The sequence below is a fragment of the Pinus tabuliformis genome, chromosome 4_2 (assembly GCF_031772625.1).
Source record: "Pinus tabuliformis cultivar Carrire ecotype Pingquan chromosome 4_2, CPIR1, whole genome shotgun sequence".
NCBI lineage: Eukaryota > Viridiplantae > Streptophyta > Pinopsida > Pinales > Pinaceae > Pinus > Pinus tabuliformis.
Window position 1 is genome coordinate 193,147,483 of NC_142304.1, and position 19,898 is coordinate 193,167,380.

General features: G+C 35.7%; 1 protein-coding gene across 2 annotated transcripts in view; it reads right to left on the minus strand.

The window, feature by feature from the left end:
- LOC149168801 (uncharacterized) overlaps positions 1–18,890 on the minus strand; it is a 38,568-nt gene extending 19,678 nt beyond the window's left edge. Inside the window, exons 1-2 of one of the 2 annotated variants that reach the window (XM_089426971.1) lie at positions 17,706–18,890; positions 1,589–1,731 (exon numbers count right to left, since the gene is read on the minus strand). In XM_089426971.1, coding sequence (XP_089283097.1) covers positions 17,727–18,596 — 870 coding nt within the window. In that variant the 5' untranslated portion in view covers positions 18,597–18,890 and the 3' untranslated portion in view covers positions 1,589–1,731; positions 17,706–17,726. Of the gene's footprint in view, positions 1–1,588; positions 1,732–17,705 lie in introns of those variants that run through there. The other variant, XM_089426970.1, reaches the window with a different exon arrangement.
- Between the last annotated feature and the right edge of the window lie 1,008 nt (positions 18,891–19,898).

Consider the following 19,898-nt stretch of genomic DNA (forward strand, 5'->3'; position numbering starts at 1 on the left):
TACTCATCTCCTTCTAAATGTAATACAAAGCCTTACAAATTTAACAAATACATCAAAATGAATTAATTCCAATGACCTAAATATTTGTAAGAACTAGAATAAAATTGAACACTATTTTGTTTTCCATATATGCATTTGTCACACAAATCAAATTCAAATGTACAATAATTCGATTTGTTAATAAGTTTTTTGTTTTTCAAGGACCTTAGGCCCTTCTCACCTATACAATCCAATATTTCATGATATGGAATTATATTTTCTATGGTTAACTTGCTTTATGAAGCAACTGATTGTGAAGGTGCAAATCATATAGATCACTCCACTACAAATATAGAATAATTATTACATTCAATATTGCATGCATTAAGTTGAAATGAAGAGGCAACGTGAACACATTTAGTGCCACTACAAATATAGAATATCTATTACGTGCAATATTGCATGCATTAAGTTGAAATGAAGAGGTATCATGAACACATTTAGTGAACTTCATAGCACCTTGGACCATTCTTGAAAATGACCACTTCATTAAAGAAAATATCCTTTCCATTTAAATCATTAACCGTAGTTATTAATAGTAGATTCCCTATTAAACTTGGAATGTGGAAGGACCTATTTATCATCTTCACGTGTCCATCAAGGAACTCAATCAAGACTCTACTAGGATCAACTATGCTAAGAGGAGAGTCATCACTAAGGTTTATCATCATATCATCATGTTTCTCATACACTAAAAACTAATGAGAATGGGAAACCATATGGAAGGAAGCTTCAAATTCTATTAACAATGTACTCTATCCTACATAGGGTTCCAAATTTGTCACAAAGGGGTCTCCACCATCCTCTTGAAAAAATTTGCTAGACTCGATAATTATTCCTTGCCTTCGTTTTCTTCTTTTTCTTCTTATTCTTCTCTAGCTTGCAATCCCTTCTCAAATTCCCGTCCTAATTGCAATGAGAGTCATCACCAAGATATACAATCCCACCATTATGTTTCTCACACGCTGAAAACTGGTGAGAATGGGAAACCATCTTGAAGGAAGCTTCAAATTCTATTAGCAATGTACTCTAGCCTACATAGGTTTCCAAAGTTCTCACAAAGGTTTCTCCACCATCCTCTTAAGAAATTTTTCTAGACTCTAGAATCATTGTGTTCCTTCTTGTTCTTATTATTCTTCTCTAGCTTGCAATAGCTTCTAAACTGTCCATCCCAATTGCAATTCAAACATTTTTCCTTGGAAGATATTTCTATATCCCCTTTTCTCTTCTTATCTTTATCAAAATCCTTTAATCTTCCATGAATAGTCAAGGCCTCATTGATGTATTCAAAATATTTCGACGTCACCTCCTTGTGGAGGATAACTTTATCAAGCACCAATGTCTTTACAGTGTTTCCATTGGCCATGATTACCTAGTTCCATGAATTTGGCAAAGAATATAGGAGGCATGTTCACAATTTCAACTAAGTCATAATAGTATTAAAAAAATTGATGTTCTCCACTACAAAATCACTAACTATAATTTTCAAAAAAAACATCTTTTTCGTAAGAAAAGTTTATTAGCCAAGGCTTTAACTTTATACAAATCCCCCCAACTTTTCTAATAGATCTTGAGAAACATTCAATAATACAAAATGGACAAACAAATATTTATCTCCAACACCAACCAATCTCTATCTTCCATTCATCTTTTATCTTCTAATTGTAGATGCTTCAACTCATAGATCTTGATCTAAGAGAACACAACCCAAAGTTAGTTCCATTAAACTTCTCCATTTCTAATGAGATGTTCCTACATGCTTGTACAACATGATTTACTTGAATGTAAGATCCCACTCCAAAAATTATCCTTAATAGCTTAAATCCTAGCTTTGATACCAAAAGAATATACTTTCTATACTAATTCATTAGAGAAGGATGTCCACAAATTTGAAAAAGAATAATTGAAAATAAATGAAATAATCCACAAACTTACATAAACAAATTAAAAATACATACTCAATGTATAGAAATATGATAAGAAAAAAATGATATGGTTTTATTTCTGCAATAGCTAAGCATTTGTTCCACACTCTCTAAAAAATGCAATGAGTGTGACATATATGTTTTAACAATTCCAACACTGAAGGATGGGGAGCTTTTTGGTTGGAATGTATTGATGACTCCCCATTAACAGGTTCATGGTAGTGTTTAAATTTAGGAATAGTATTAGTGCTTTCAAGATATTTAGGTTTACGGTAGTGTTTAAATTTAGGAAGAGTATTAGTGCTTTGAAGATATTTTCAGAGAAGTGTTTTGGATGCTAATTCAAGTTAGAGAGTCACACCATTTAGAATAGAGTTATTACCACTTGGTATCCTCTATCCGTCTGCCCTCATATTTTATTTATGACTGGCTAGTATGGAAAATGGAAAATAAGAACTGATATAATCTTCCCCATATTATGGGCAGTTTTGAAGTGTGTAGTGCGATGAAATACGTTGGAAGTTTCTCTTCTTACCACAAGGTTTTGGTAGATTGGTGGAATTCATTATTTCTTCTACACTCCCAAATAAGTTTGTAAGTTTATTTGAGCATGATTATGACAAATTCTAGAAAATGAATGAAATCGCACAGATCGTCTCGTCTCCGTATTGGATTGTGCTAATGTCTGACGCCACAGCAGACATTGATCCAGTCATTAATTTAATGCATAGAGCTTAATATTTCCATAAAACTATTAGCCTGATTTTTGAAATTCTATGTTTTAAAATGTTTTCAGAGAAATTTATTTAAATCTTGCAGTGTTTTCAGAGCTATTTATTTCCGATTTTGTTTCAAGGGAAAGTTTATAAGCCACTTTATGTTTTGAACGGAGGCCCCGTAAATATATTTTTGCAGAAGTCTGCAGATTCGTAGAATACGCTCAACAATGAAGTAAATGTGTAATTTGGTCTTTCCTTGTATTATTAATTCTCCAACACTCCCCGCAATGGTCTGTCAACACCCATATTTTTTTTAACTTAAACACTGACCATTGTAATCTCTATCATGAAGTGGATCGCTTTCATGTGGTGCAGGAGTTACAGAAGCTGAGCAACAGTTTGCTAAAGCAACTGGATGAAGCTTCAAACATTACTTTTCTGGCATGCAGCACTCACCACTATCTTATTTCAATTTTAAGCAGAGAATATATAAGCCTACGATATCTCAATGAGAATCTAAATAAGAGTGTAACTAAAGTGTAGACTTCAAAATATTTCAAAAATCCAACTGAATTCATAAATCCCGTGTGTCATAGTTTAAAGTATCCTGAAATGTATAATCAACGTAAGATAACCTCTTGCAAATGAAATTGTTTTATCTATAAAGTGTATCGCTCTCAAGACTGCAATACTATATGAGTTTGTATCGCTCTAAAAACTGCAATACTCTATTACGTAGGTAATAGACAACAATTCATCAAAGGGTTGTACAAGGGCAATACTGTATTACAGAGGTGATGCACAACCATTTATCAAATAGCTATGTCCATTTGGGATGGAAAGGTAAATAGCTGTGAACTTTTTGGAGTGGTAAAATTATGTATCTAATTATAAGGGCATAAAATAATGGAGATAAGTAATTAAATATTAACAATTGATTATTTAGAATAAATATATTAATAATATGTATATAATGTATATATTATTTTATTTTTTAAAATATTTAAATGTAATATATTATTATTAGATAAATATGGATAACTATATAATTAAATGGTTGTGATTAAATTTGTATAAATAATAAATAGTAGTGATGAGGAAAGTGTATCATGATTGATAGACATTGTTTATTGAAGAATATGGTTCTCAGAAAAAAGGAAAAATATATAAATAATATAGATTTAATAATGTGAAAATATTCTTTTGTATTATAAAGAACATCAAAAGTTTCTCAACAATATTTTAATTTCAAAACTAGTCCAATGTGTTTGATGTATCCATTTTCCTTTGCTATTACACCTCCACCCATTCCTGACCTTATATATTCTCAACTTTATATAAATTAAATGTCAAATGATACAAAAGTGTTTTGGTTTTAATAGCAAAGGCATTTCATTTATATGACTCTTAGTTTTATCCCTTTTTCATGTATTTTCTCAGCTTGTGCTTTATCACACGAGTTGTCAGGGTTTGTGGCGATTTCGTTAGTGGAATATTCAAAAGAACATGCCGTGGACGCATAACTCATGTGTAAGGAGGGAAGGATGGTACAATTCCCAGCCAATAAATGTGCGCCCCTGCACATCTAGAGAATCTAAGAGTAGCAGCAGCTGTAGTTTGGTGGTTTCCTGTTACGTTGTATTGGATATTGGAATGGTGCATTCATGTAAAATCAAGGACTATCGGTTTAATCAATGTACGTGAATGGTTTTCTTGCAGCATGAATAGTTTTACATGTACCGTCTCAATAAGCTGCTGGATGAAGATAGCAAAAACGGACATCAGAAATTGTAAGGACGAATCCAGGTCCTGTCAAACATACAATATGATACGGTATTCAAATCTGTTAAAGTGCCACAAGAATGAGCACTATAGCATACTTGAACTGCTAATGAAAACATGAAATATGGTGAGCTTTGCGACAACCATAAGGACCTTATGTTTATATGGTGACATACTGTTGTATTTTTCGGGTACACTTCCATATCCTCGACATGTTTTTTTCTTACTGCACACTGAATGATTGTGCCATAATACGACCACGCATGCATTCAATAAGAGACTTTTATAGGCGTTGTTACGGACGTTACAATTTGTACTCCGTTGGAATTATCTAAAAATAAAATTGTGTACTTGAAATCTTGGAAACTTTAAAACTATAATCTAGATTTTCAAGATTTTCAAAAAAATTTGCTGCATTTTCTTAAAATCATGACAGAATTTTTATTATTTTCTTAACAAAATTTATTTTCAAAAATATCTGATGTATTTTCTTAAAATCAAGTAAGAATTTCTATTATTTTCCTACTCCAAACAATATACCTTTCTATGCTAATCAATTAAAATAAATATGTAGAAATTAAATAAACATATTAATTTTATTCATCATCTTTTCATTATTTATTATGTTTCTAATTAAATGGTAGTGGATGTTTATATGCTATTATTAGATGGAATGCATGGTTTTTAACTAGACATATGGCATTATTACCCATCACGCCTAAGTGTAATAGTTCCTTAATTTGGCCTTACTTCTGAAATTAGTTTCATAAGCCAAATGATCTCTTCATAAACATGAGTAGCTTCCATATAGTCTACATATTTTGCAATATCCTTTTGCAACCTACATTGCATTGTTTTTTCAATAATAACATATAAACTAATCTTCTTCTAGAATACCCATTTACATCCAATGGGGTTCCATCCATTAGGAAATAGTACCAAGTCCCATGTACAATTCTTTCTAAGGGCATCCATGGCCAATCTCGAAGACTCAATTATTGTTTATCTCCATTGCCTCTTTCATATTTCTAGGCTCATTTGTGTTATCAAATAATGAAAATATACATCCAAAAATACACATGTTATAATTATAATGTACATTTGGTTTTCTTCTTTACTAAGTGAACCTCCTTGAAGTTTGAGGTGGAGTTTTTTCCTCCTCTTCCAAACTCTTTAAACCATTTTCCTCATCAAGTCTATTATGAACTCATGTTCCTAGTTAAGATTTCTCATTTTTTATTAGTATTTGAACCACTAACTTATTCTCAGACTATTTTGGCTTTACTATTCTCAAAGAAGGATTAACTTCTGTAAAAATAACATTCCCACTATACAAAACTTCTTGAGGCATAGGATCTCAAAGCATATACCCTTTCACACCAACTTTATAGCCAATGAAGATATATTTCTTAGCCTTGCTATCCAAAATTTGACTACTTCTCCTTAACCATATGAGTATATGTCTCACAGCAAAAAAACAAAATGATGCTTAAGTGAGATTCTTACTCATCCACACCACCATAAGATTTTTATGATGTGTGAGACCTATTAATCAAGTAACATGTCACAATAGTTACTTATGTTTAGAATTTATTCTCTAAGTTTATTCCTATGAGCATACTCCTAGATCTCTCCACTAATGTTCTATTGATCCATTCTACATCTCCATTTTGTTAAGGCGGTTATGTCTTTGAATTCCATTCTCCTTATAGAACTTGTCAAGCCCTATTGAACAAAACTCATGGCACTTATCAATCCTCAACATGTTACCCTTCATACAAGTCTAATTTTATAAGAGAACTTAACTTCTTAAACCAATTGAAAACCTTAACTTTTGTTTGAATAAAATATTTCCATGTCCTTGTAAAATCATCATTAATGAATGCCACATTGCAACACCTTAGATACTAAAGGAACTAAAGAAAATACATTAGAATGAATGAAATCCAATTACCAAAAATAATTGTGAGAACTAGAATAAAATCAAATATAGTTCAATTTTAATATAAGAAATGCTTGTAGAATTTCCTGTAGATTCACAAGCTCATGAAATTTACTAAAGCATAGGACAATAATCTACTTCTACTTTCAACCAGCGGAAGCCAATATATCGATGAAAACAGTAATCGACAAGAGGAAGATAATCAATGGCACATAACACAATATGTATCCGGGAAAAACCACAACTCAAAACCCCTATTATCTATATCGCATTAATCAAAAATCTAAGATGAGAATACAATGCTTGTTCTCACAAGAACAATCACTGCACAAGTATAGTCAACTCTCAGCTCAAAATCTAGGTCAAGCCAAATCCTTAGCCTATTCTACAGTTCTCCAAGCCCCTATTTCCTTGCGCAATTCCTATGAGGGTCAACCCATATTTAATTGGGAAATCCTTCCTCCAAACTGCGCAATCCAAACATAGGTCCTTCTCTGATAGCATGCATGATATTTACAACTAAGTAAATCATACAACTGATAGTACATTGTCCCTGCACTCTAGTCTCAACTGCGTCTTTCTCAGAACTAAGATGCATGCGTTTATCATGAGGGAATCTTCAGTTAGTTGGAGTACCACCTAAGGATGCACAAGTGCACCAACTCACTACTAATCCTCTACTAGTTCCACAAACAATTAGAACTATTTTAATTGTCTATAACTCAATCAAACTGAGTTATCTAATTACAACTCCAATAAACTCATCTAGAACCCTAAAACTTTGGGATCACACTTACATGGCTCCAGATAGACTTCTAACTCGATATTCCTAAGTTAACTAAGTTAACTTAACTTAGTTAATTATTATGAGTTGTTATAAGAAAAGAATTACAATTTTAATTCACAAATTAATTGGAATTTATGGATTCTATTTTTAACATTTCTTGTTGTTGTTTTCAACACTCCCTCTAAACAAGAAAGGAAATCAATTCTATCTCGGTCCTGAACCTTTGGAATGTTTTTCATGCAACACTTCTCTCTAGTGTTGTTGCTACAACAACTCCTGAAACTAAAAAAACATCCAACCTGAAACAGTATGATACATCTATCAACAAAGTCTCTGACTGCTAATGCCTCCATTGACTAAAAATTTTGTGCTTTTGCTGACTCTTTCTTTATGCACTATTTTCAACTCTTCTCTCCACTCTTTAGTATTTGACTCCTCTAGCCTTTGTCACTCTGATCTTTCACTTCATCAATCCTCGTTGATTACTCCCACTACTATGTACTTTGGGCTACTGTAGCAAGGTATGATCCATGAGACAAAACCTCTCAATGGACCCTTCCCAATTTCATCTCTCTTAGGACTATCACTTCACATCCCCCCACCTCACACCTAGAGGTATGGCTACATGTGATCCCTCCACCTATATGGCTCGAAATTTCCCCCTACTAAAGGTCTCTATTTGAGTGGATGCCTCCACTCATTATACTCTTTGCTTCTCCAATTATGGATGCTCCACAATTGTATCAAAGTGCTTTTAAGACTACTTATTCTCTACTTGAGTGGATCTCTATACTCGGTCTATTCTCTGCTTCTCCAATTCTAGCTGCTCCACAAGGGTTTGAGACTGCTTCTGAGGCTTCTTCTAGGGCTCCATGTTGAGAGGTAATTTATTGTCCCTCTCAACCACCAAGTATCTAACCTTTTCCTTGATCCTCAAGGCTTTGCATGAGTCCTTTCCCCCAAGAGCATACAAGTTCCTCACCCATTCACTGATATGTTTCATCTGTCTTGTAGCGATGTGTCTAAGAAGAAACTTTCCCTTACTAAAAATCACATCATAGCCACAGTCTTCCTATACGCGACTGAAACAAGATTCTTCTTTAGTCCTGGAACATACATCACATCTGTGATACTGAGAGGGGAGACAGACTCCATCTGAAAGGTAACCGTATCGATCCTGGTAGCTCTAGACCTCTTTTCATTTCCAAACTCTATGCTTTGCTTGAGGAATTTCTCCTCAAAATTACTTAAGAGATCTTTGTTCCTCGTCATATGGAACGGGCCACCGCTCTCATGATATCATAGGCCTCCCATGGCAGTGCTTTCCATGCATGCAATGAGAGTGAAATCAGGCTTGAATTGTGAAGCTAGAGCTTCACCTAGTGCAGCTATTGCAGGCTCCTTCTTGCTTTCTTTCTTTCGTAGGCAACTCGTGGCATAGTGCCCATGCTCATGATAGTGAAAACACTTGACTTTCGACAGGTCCATCTTCTTGCCACCCGTCTTGCCTTGGGGCTTCTTTCCCTTGGCCTTCTTTGTCTTACTTGCTAAGGAAAATTCCTCTTCCATTTCTTTGGAAGAGGTCCCATCTCTGGTGTTCCGAAGAAACTCCTCTTGTAACAAATCCAACCATAGTCGTTCCCAATCTAGTAGCTTCTCCCTCCAATTGACAGAGTCCTGATAACTATGCCAACTCTTGGGAAGTTCTAGAAGAGCTAGGCTCACCATATCATCCTCGACAACAGTGATTCCAACACTTCTAAGCTCATCTCGATAATGAGTGAACTTGGTCAAGTAATTTGGAATTGAGTCACCCACTTTCATCTTGATTTTTTGAAGTTTATCCTTCATTGTGAACTTCTTATGGTCACTGGTATTCTAAAACAAGTCCGTCAATGCTTTCCACATGGCATGTGGAGTTTCCTTGCCATGGAAACTTAATACAATGTGGTCTCAAACTCCCTCAAGGATAATTCTACTCACCCTTGCCACACGCTTCCTCCATTTAGCCATATATTTTACATCTGACGTTGGTGGCTTAGGAATTTCTTGATCAATGAATTCCTTCAAGCCATTATCCTCCAACACAACCTCCATCCTATCCTTCCAGGCTATATAACTCGAGCCGCAAACCATAGAACGACTTATGCCAATCCTAAAGTATGTAATGAAAGTTCAAATTTCACCTATAACCCTAAACTCAAAACTTTGAAATCTCCTCTATTGTACTGTAATCAACTATGATACCATGTCGAATTTCTTGTAGATTAACAATCTCGTGCAATTTACAATCTATCTATATTGCATTAATTAGAAATCCAAGATGATAATACAATGTTTCTTCTCACAAGAACAATCCCTGCACAAGTATAATCAACTCTCATCTCACAAGCTAGCTCAAGCCAAATCCTTAGCCTATTTTGCAGCTCTACAAGCCCTTATTTCCTTGTGCAATTCCTATGAGGTTCAACCCATATTTAATTAGGAAATCCTTCCTCCAAAACTGTGCAATCCAAATACAGGTCCATCTCTGATTGCATGCATGATATTTACAACTCAGTAAATCATACAACTGATAGTACATTGTCCCTGCACTCTAGTCTCAACTAGGTCTTTCTCTGAACTGACATGCATGATTTTATCATGAGGGAATCTTCAGTTAGCTGGAGTAGCACTTGAGGATTCACCAGTGCACCAACTCATTACTAATCTCTACTAGTTCCACAAACAATTAGAACTATTTTCATTGTCTATAACTCAGTCAAATTGAGTTATCTAATTACAAGTCCAATAAACTCAACCTAGACCCCTAAATCATAGGGATCATACTTACATGGCTCCATATGTACTTCCACCTCGAAATTCCTTAGTTAACTAAGTCAACTTAACTTATTTAACTATTATGAGTTGCTATGAGAAAAGAATTACAATTTTAATTCACAATTTAATTCAAGGACAAATTAAATTGGAATTTTTGGATTCTATTTTTAACATTTCTTGTTGCTATTTTCAACACTCCCTCTCAACAAGAAAGGAATTCAATTCTATCCTGATCCTGAACCTTTGGAATTTTTTTCATGCAACACTTCTCTCTAATGTTGTTGTTACAAAAACTCCCCAAGCTAAAAAACATCCAACCTTAAACCGTATGATGCATCTGTCACCAAATTCTCTGAATGCTACTGCCTCTGTCAACTGAAAATTCTTCGCTTATGTTGACTCTGCCTTTCTACACTATTGTCAACCCTTCTCTACACTCTTTAGTATCTGAATGCTCTAGCCTCTATCACTATGATCTTTGACTACATCAATCATCATTTATTCCTCCCACTACTATGTATTTTGGGATTCCATAGCAAGGTACGATCCATGAGACAAAAGCTCTCAATGGACCCTGCCCAATATTAGCCCTCTTGGGATTATCACTTCACATCGCCCCACCTCACACCTAGAGATATGATTGCATGTGATCCCTCTACCCACCTAGCTTGAAATTTCCCCCTACTAAAGGTCTCTTCTTGAGTGGATGCCTCCACTTGGTCTCCTCTCTGCTTCTCCAATTGTGACTACTCCACAATTATTTGAAGAGTACTTCTGAGGCTACTTCTTCTTTTCTTGAGTGGATCTCTCCACTCGGTCTCCTCTCTACTTCTCCAATTGTGGTTGCTCCACAATTGTCTCAGTCTACTTCTAAGGCTTCTTCTACGGCTACATGTTGAGAGGTAATTTACTCTCTCTCTCAACCACCAAGTCTCTAACCTTTGCCTTGATCCTCAAGGATTTGCATGCATCTTGTACCTCAAGAGCATATAGGTTCTTGACCCGTGCACTAATATGTTTCACCTGTCTTGTGGTGATGTGTCTAAGGAAAATATTTCCCTTACTAAAAATCACATCATAGCCACGATCTTCCAATACCGCGACTCAAACAAGATTCTTCTTTAGCCCTGGAACATACATCACATTTGTGATACTGAGGGCGAGCCAGACTCACTCTGAAATGTAACCGTACCGATCCTGGTAGTGCTATACCTCCTATCATCACCAAACTCTATGCTTTTCTTGAGGACTTTCTCCTCAAAATTACTAAAGAGATCTATGCTCCTCGTCATATGGAACGAGGCACCACTATCAAGGTACCACATGCCTCTCATGATAGTGATGGCCATGAATGCAATGAGAGTGAAATCAGGTTCGAATTGTGAAGCTAGAGCTTCACCTGGTGCAACAATTGTAGGCTCATTCTTTCTTTCTTTCTTCTATGGAAAATTCGTGGCAAAGTGCCTATGCTCGTGATAGTGAAAACACTTGACTTTCGACAAGTCCATCTTCTTGTCGCCCATCTTGCCTTGGGACTTCTTTCCCTTGGCCTTCTTTGCCTTACTTGCTAAGGCAAAGTCCTCTTCCACTTATCTGGAAGAGGTCCCATCTCTAGTGTTCCATCGAAACTCCTCTTATACAAAATCCAATCACAGACGTTCACATTCTCGCAGCTTCTCCCTCCCATTGACAGAGTCTTGATAAATATGCCAACTCTTGGGAATTCCTAGAAGAGGTAGGCTCACCATATCATCCTCAACAACAATGATTAAAACACTTCCAAGCTCATCTTGACAATGAGTGAACTTGGTCAAGTAATTTGGAATTGAGTCACCTGCCTCCATCTTGATTTTTCGAAGTTTATCTTTTAGTGCGAACTTCCTATGGTCATTGTTGTTCTGAAATAGGTTCATCAATGCTTTCCACATAGCATGTGGAGTTTCCTTGCCATGCAGACTCGAGACAATGTGGTCTCAAACTCCCTCAAGGATAATTCGCCTCGCCCTTTCCACACACTCCCTCCATTCAGCGATATACTTTTCATCTGATGTTGGTGGCTTAGGAATGTCTTGATCAATGAATTCCTTCAAGCCATTATCCTCCAACATGGCCTCCATCCTATCCTTCCAAGCTATATAATTCGAGTTTCCATCCAAGGAATACTAGAGCCAAAAACCATAGAACGCCATCTGCCAATCCTAAAGTATGTAATGCAAATTTGAATTTCAACTCTAACCCTGAACTAAAAGACTTCGAAATCTCCTCTACTCTACTGTAATCGGCTCTGATACCATGTATAATTTCTTGTAGATTCACAAGCTCATGCAATTTACTAAAGCATAGGATAAGAATCTACTTCTACTTTCGACCAACGGAAGCCAATATATCGATGAAAATAGTAATAGACAAGAGGTAGATAATCAATGGCACATAACACAATATGTATCTCGCGAAAGCCACAACTCAAAACCCCTACTATATTTATTGCATTAATTAGAAATCCTAGATGAGAATGCAATGCTTGTTCTCACAAGAACAATCCGTGCACAAGTAAATCAACCTCAGTTCACAAGCTAGCTCAAGCCAAATCCTTAGCCTATTCTACAGCTATCCAAGCCCCTATTTCCTTGCGTAATTCCTATGATGATAAACCCATATTTAATTGGGAAATCCTTCCTCCAAAACTGCGTAATCCAAACATAGGTCCCTCTCTTATTGCATGCATAATATTTGCATCTCAGTAAATCATACAACTGATAGTACACTATCCCCGCACTTTAGTCTCAACTGGGTATTTCTCTGAACTAAAATGAATGAGCTTCTCATGAGGGAATCTTTAGTTAGATGGAGTAGCACCTGAGGATGCACCAGTGCACCAACTCACTACTAATCCTCTACTAGTTCCACAAACAGTTAGAACTAGTTTAACTGTCTATAACTTAGTCAAACTGAGTTATCTAATTACAGCTCCAATAGAATCAATCTGGACCCCTAAAACTTAGGGATCACATTTACATGAATCCAAATAGACTTCCAACTCAAAATTCCTAAGTTAACTAAGTCAACTTAACTTAGTTAACTATTACAAGTTGCTATGAGAAAAGAATTACAATTTTAATTTACAATTTAATTCAAGGACAAACTAAATTGGAATTTATGGACTCTATTTTTAGCATTTATTGTTGTTATTTTCAACAATGCTTAAATAAATCAAATTCAAGAACACAATCATTCAATCCATCGATAACATGGTTTTCAATGGTCATGACACTTCTCACTTATATGGCCCAATTTTTGGTGCCACAACATTGTCTTCTCTATAGATAACTTTCTTTTTGAAATAAGAGTTTGTTTAGGTGTCCAAAAAGCATGATTGTAAGAAGTGTATATAGGTTTTAATTGAGAAGTTTTATATTTGATAGATCTCTCCACAGTAAAAATCAAAGACCAATTACATTGAATATTGCATGTATCAACATGAAACAAAGTGTCCACATGAAAAACCTTATCAAGAACCATAGCTCCTTGGACCATCTTACACCCTTTATCAAATAAAGGAACCTACACACCTTCACCATTAGGTGTCCTTGTTGATAGTAGGATTCATGCTAGATCCAAAGTGTGCAAATTTCCTTTAATCCACTTTACTTAATCATGAATGAATCGAATTATGACACTACCATGGGAAGTCGTGTTGAGAGGAGATTCATCACAAGGGTACATCACCCCACCATCATATTTCTCATGAATTGAAAACTATTATTGATGTAAATTCATATGGAAGGAAGATCCAAAGTTTATCTACAACCAAAGGTATCTTGACTATCCTCTCTGAGAATATTTTTCAAACTAATTGTCATAATCATTCTTTTCCTTTTTATTCTTTTTTTTTTCTTTCTTACAATATCATCATATTTCATTATATGTTCAAAGATACATATGTCTGCAAATGAGATTTGGATATGCCCTTTTCTCTCTTATTTCCTTTATTCATATATCTTCCATGAATAACCAAGACCTCATTTATGGATTCAAAATATTTAATCTGACTACCTCTAAGAAGAAAAAATCTACATCCTCATCAAGCACCAATGTATTTACAATCCTTCTAATGACCATTACTAGGTTGTCACACTAATCTCGAAAAGAAAAAAATAATCATACAACCATCCTTCTGATCCATCCTAACTCTAAGATCAACTGAGCCATAATAATATTAGATGCATTCAAGTGCTTGGCTATAGATCATCATCACCCATTTTCAAGGAAAACAACCTTTTCCATAAGAAAAAAGTATTAACCAAGGATTTAGCCTCATATAAATCCCCCAAATTCTTTGATATATTTATATGACTTTTTCTTTTCTTTTCAAACATTCAATAATGATGAATCAACTAAACATTATATTAAGGCCTTTATCCTTTCTCTCCAACATCACTCCCTCTTCATCTTTCATGCTAGTGGATTTGGTTCCAAATAATACAACCTATACAGCTCAATCTATGAGAAGATCCTCCATCTAAAGCTTCCATAGTTATTGTACGTTTACATTTATTCCCCGCTTCATTACAAAACTAGGATTATGAAACAATTATCTCATAACTAAAATATTACTTTACAATTTAATAATAGCTAAAATAATAATTTGTAATTTAATAATATAAGTATATTACATATTTCATCATTAACTAGGTATAGATAATACTTCATCCATTACCGTGGTGATTGTTCTATACAAAAGCAATTGTTGTTTGGGTCGGGTTTTCCTCGACGTGTTTGAATATTTTGGAAGAGGCATATATCTTTTGAAAAAAGGGGAAGACAAATACAAGGAAAGGCAAAATGCACGACCATATAAAACGGGATGGTTCAATCCCGAATGTTTAGTTATTTGTCGGTTGAGAAGGAAAACTAAGAATTGAAATGGGTCCAAGGAACTTGAAGTAATATGTTATTGATGAAGTTCCTTTGCAGCATTATTTTCGTGAAAGAGGAGGCTTCCACGTTTGATAGTTGTGAACACATTTCTTTTTGGGCTTAAGTGGGTCATATGTTTCCATGTGTAAGGAGAAGGAAACACATGTTTTGAACACATTTCTTTTTAGGGTTCAAGTGGGTCATGAAAATTCATGTTGAGGACATTTCCTTCCAATAGAACAATGACATCTTCGTGATTCCTGTAATGGCGGCCAAGGAAGTTATGCAGAGCCCAAAGGTGGTCGCCCATGACTCTGAGCTCCAGAGCTTCCCATCGGCCACCATTCTGCGAATGGGTGTTACAATCAAAGTGCTCGTCCCTTGCCCATGCCACTGAGGGGCAGTTTGCCTTTTCCTCGGCCACCTCTGCGGGATGACCCACATTCCTGCACCATGATTATTGTGAAATCAAATACAATTCTCTAGATCTGAACACAATCTTCACCTTCGAACAGCTGAGGAAATGAGTGGCCATTTTTATGAGCACCAAACCTTTTAACATTGTTTTCGTTTCACCATATACCAGGGTGATTGAACCTATGCTTAATGCGCTTCAAATGTAGGAGGCAGATGTACTTTACACCATGGAAGCTGTGCGAGTGGTACTGCCGAAATTCCACTCCAGTCGTTCTATGCTTCGAAGTTTGGATTCATGAAGGGATTTAATGCCTCGGGGTTGCTATTTGAAACCCGGATTCGGGGATTATATATGAATTATTATTTGTGTGAGATTGATGAATTATTTATATTGGGATTGCCCTTGGGAATTGTGTTGGTGAAGTATTTCATCCATTAAAGAAGATCGATATGGTTTATCAAAGAGTTGTTGAACGATGTCATGAATGAACAAATATGTATATCAACGAGTGGTTATTCCTTAGAAAATTTATATAAACTAATAATGTCGACATAAAATAGATTTCAGGATTTTCTGATTGCAAATATCGTCCATTTCGACGGAGGGTCTGTGAGATGAAGAGGAAGTCTCGACAAGAAAAGGATCAACACGAATTTAGATCGTTTGACTTGTATTTCTTCTTAAATTTTAACGGTTTATTGGAAGTCTTAGTTGGTGATTGCTAAGTCTTGTAGCGAGGAGAATATTGTTTAGTTATGGATTCGATGAGTGGAGAATGAAGGCGTGTTTAGTGCCCAGCCAACCCTAGTTTTATAGCGATAAAATCAATGGCAAGTTTGACCACTGGAGTCCACAATTGTCAGAAAAATCTCTAGTTATTTCAACCTTATGCACCATTAATACCGAATTTAATTAGCATTAAGAGCCCTTAATCGGCACTATTGTAAAGCCCGAATTTAATTAGCATTAAGAGCCCTTAATCTGCACTATTGTAAAGCCTGAAAATATCACCAGTTTGCAGTGTGGCGGATTCATGGAGAAAGTTACCTATTACACCATCTTTGTATTGAGAAGGTTGCTTAAGGTTAGAGAAATGGGTAATGGGCGAAAAGTTGTGTGGACGCGGCCAGTATTTGAACTTAAGTTATCCAATAACGTGGACCTAAAAATTGTTGCTCTAAGATGTATGGATTCGTTATCAAATGATGGCTTTATGGAAAATGAATGACAGAAAAATAGTAAACCAATTATTAATTTATTATATAGGTCTTAATATTTATTTTTCAATAATAAACAACCTCATACTAAATATGAATCTTCATAAATGTTAAGACCTTTTATATAAATGTAGATTTTCATATAGGATGGGACTTCCTGCCTAGATATTTTTATTTTTATTTTTATTTTTTCTCTCTCCAGATCATAGAGGTTTTAGCCTTGACATAACTACTTTGTAGATGGAGGAAGACAAACAGTGGGACTTCCTGCCTAGATATTTTTATTTTTATTTTTATTTTTTCTCTCTCCAGATCATAGAGGTTTTAGCCTGGACATAACTACTTTGTAGATGGAGGAAGACAAACAGTGGAAAACTATACCATAGAGGTGGATATTCATGAAGAATAGGACCTTCTGTGTAGTTTTGTTTTCAGATTAGCCACGAGGAAGGATTTTGTGTAGGTTTTGGTTGTTGAAGTTTTTAGTAGACTAAAAGTAATACAATAAAATCTTGATTTTTGTTGTTTAAAGTTGGTTTTTTCCTGTCCGTATTTATGGATTCAGCATTCTAAAATATATCTGAGTCACTCTACTTTGATTATGAAAAGTTCACAATATCTCAGTCACTAAGATTACTTAAATATTACTTGTGATTCAAACAAATCTCTCAGTCACTAAGATTACTTAAATTTATGATTCAAACAAATCTCTAAGACCATTTAAGCCTAAAATATGGTGGAAACACTTTCAAAACCGAAAACATGACGAGAGAAGCACGAATAAGAAGAAGAGAAATAAATTCTCTTTCCTACAGGATCACAATGTCTTGTTTGAAACCTCTCTACGGTGAATAACGGACCGGCATTTGAATTCTTGAAGGTGGGGAGATGAGAACCAGTAACTCTCTTTGTGCTACGTCTAAAGTTGAGTCCCAAATAGAGTTGAAATCAATTGAAAAAACAATAACCTCCCACCAAACAAGAACACTCTATAGTCTTTGTTGAATAAATTTTAATTTTGCATTAAAATTAACAGATTCACTGCTTACAGAAATGGTGGAACCATGTAATCAAGCTAAAAACATCTAATGACTAACTGTGATAATAATGAAACATATGTGCACCTTGAGAACACTTACATGGTAGATCAACATTAAACTTCAAAGTCTAAGAGACAAATCTAAGTTACTGGCGTCGCTTTGCTTCTCGTCAACGGATTCGGTGAGGGAAGAATGTAATACTGGTCCTCCATGGCCTCCTGATCTATCCGATTTCTCTCGGTTTGCAGGCCAAACTAAGATATTAGCCTCCTCTGAATATTTAGGCTTGCTCATGCTCGATACCTGGCAGTTGTCCATCGGAAAACAGTGCCTCAATTTTGAATCCGTTGTAACCTTAATATCATGTGATATACGAGGTTTTAAAGAATATCCAGCGCTTGTATCCAAAAGGCCTTCTTTAACGCCAAAAGGCATACCAGCAGAGATGCAATTTGTTTCTGAATTGGAATTAGAAATCTCATACGATTGCGGACAAGTCGTACTTCTCTGTGCCTTTTTAGTAACCTTCGAGCGTTCTCGTTTATGGGCATTTTGGTGTCCTCCCAGGGCTTGAGAGCTGTAAAACTTTCTCTCGCAGTAATAGCACGAAAAGAGGCGCGATACTGAATAGTCTTCAGAGGGAGCGCAATTATTTTCAGAAAGATTTGTGCGAAGCTCAGTCCTCTTGTGACTTAGCCCGGAATTTGTGCCCAGGGGCTTGCTAATGGAATCCTGGGAGGGCATTGTAAACGATCGAGCGTTGCTTTCTTTGATTATCTGATCAGCTTTTCCAGCAGGATTGATATCATGGGCATAACTATCCGCGGTCTGATTTTTGTCGCCATTAAACCCAGAAGGCGTTTGATTGCAAGTATACAGGCTCAAATCCAACGAGATCTCTGATTTCTGTATGGAACTAGGTGAGGAAACAGTTTCTGCGGCCATTTCCGAGCATACAGTTTGATTGAGCATTCTGACTGCTGGATTCATATGTAATTTCTGATGAAAACTAAGGGCTCATAAGAGCTTCTATATGCAAAAACTCCAGAATCTAAATTAGGTTGAATAGAATTAAAACCCCTAGTACTATGAAGAACCATAGCATAGCGTAGCGTCCAAGTTAGCTGCAATGTACAGGAGACGTCTGATAGATGCAAATGACCGAGTTTTGTCAATTGTGGAGTCTTCTCTAGTTTGTCGTCACACTTACGAAATCAAGCGGTCGGGAAATTGTGTTCTAGAATATCCACGAAATTACCAGGAACGCCATATCTGGATTGAATTGACGAGGGGAATACTCGTTCAAACACGGAGACTTCAATATAAAAAGCTATGTACAAGCTTCGATATAAAAGCCATGTGTACAGTGGGTTGTGTACTTGCTAAATTGTTAGGGTTCTGTTATGAGTCGTCCTTTCAATTTTAATGATATGAATTCAATTTTCTTTGAGTTTATCACAATCTTGCTAAACTTGCCCCCCTCCGCCCCCCTTCTAACCCCTTCTAGTGGGCCCGGCTAGGGTATAAAACATCTCCAAGTCTCTCACTGTAGGTGAACAATCATCAACCAACCCAGCACGGCGACTCTCAGAGGTTATTACTCTGAAGCCAAAACTAGCAAAAGAGAAATTATATTCAGCGAACCTTAAGATAAATGATAGGGCCAAAAAAAAAAAGGGTTTTCTCCTCATTGGTACCGGGTCCTAGGTGGATGATCTGACTTGTTTTAAGTCGGCTGTTTTGGCGGAATAAATGTCCTAATTGTCCGAAGTCTAGGTGAGAAAATACAACCCCATGATACATATCTGCATTGCTGTAATATCCCTATCTGCCAAAACACCTGTAAGAGGACTTTGTCATGTGGGGACGGGGACATCGGCGGTCTAATGGTTGCAAGGGATCGTGCAAGACAAATTCAATCTTATTGGTCTGTCTCTATATCTTTGGGAAAGTTTCTATTTATTCAGATTTAAAAATTTCGGAGATGCTAGTTTATGTAGAAACTTTGACTATGTACAAAGGTCCCTGTTAGATTTTGATGAAGATTTTTCAATTAATTTACTCGATACCTAAATCAAATCGTCCACCAAACTCAAATAGGACATGCCCACTCCACCAATCACACATCAAAAGATTGGAATGGGATAGTTGCAGTTTCTCTTTATAAGTTTTAGAGGTTTTTTGATATATTTTTTTATTTATTTTGTTTATAGTTTAGTTAAGATGTGTTGAAATTGTAAATGGTTTATAATTTTAAAATTTTTAAAAATATTGAATCTATATACACAATCA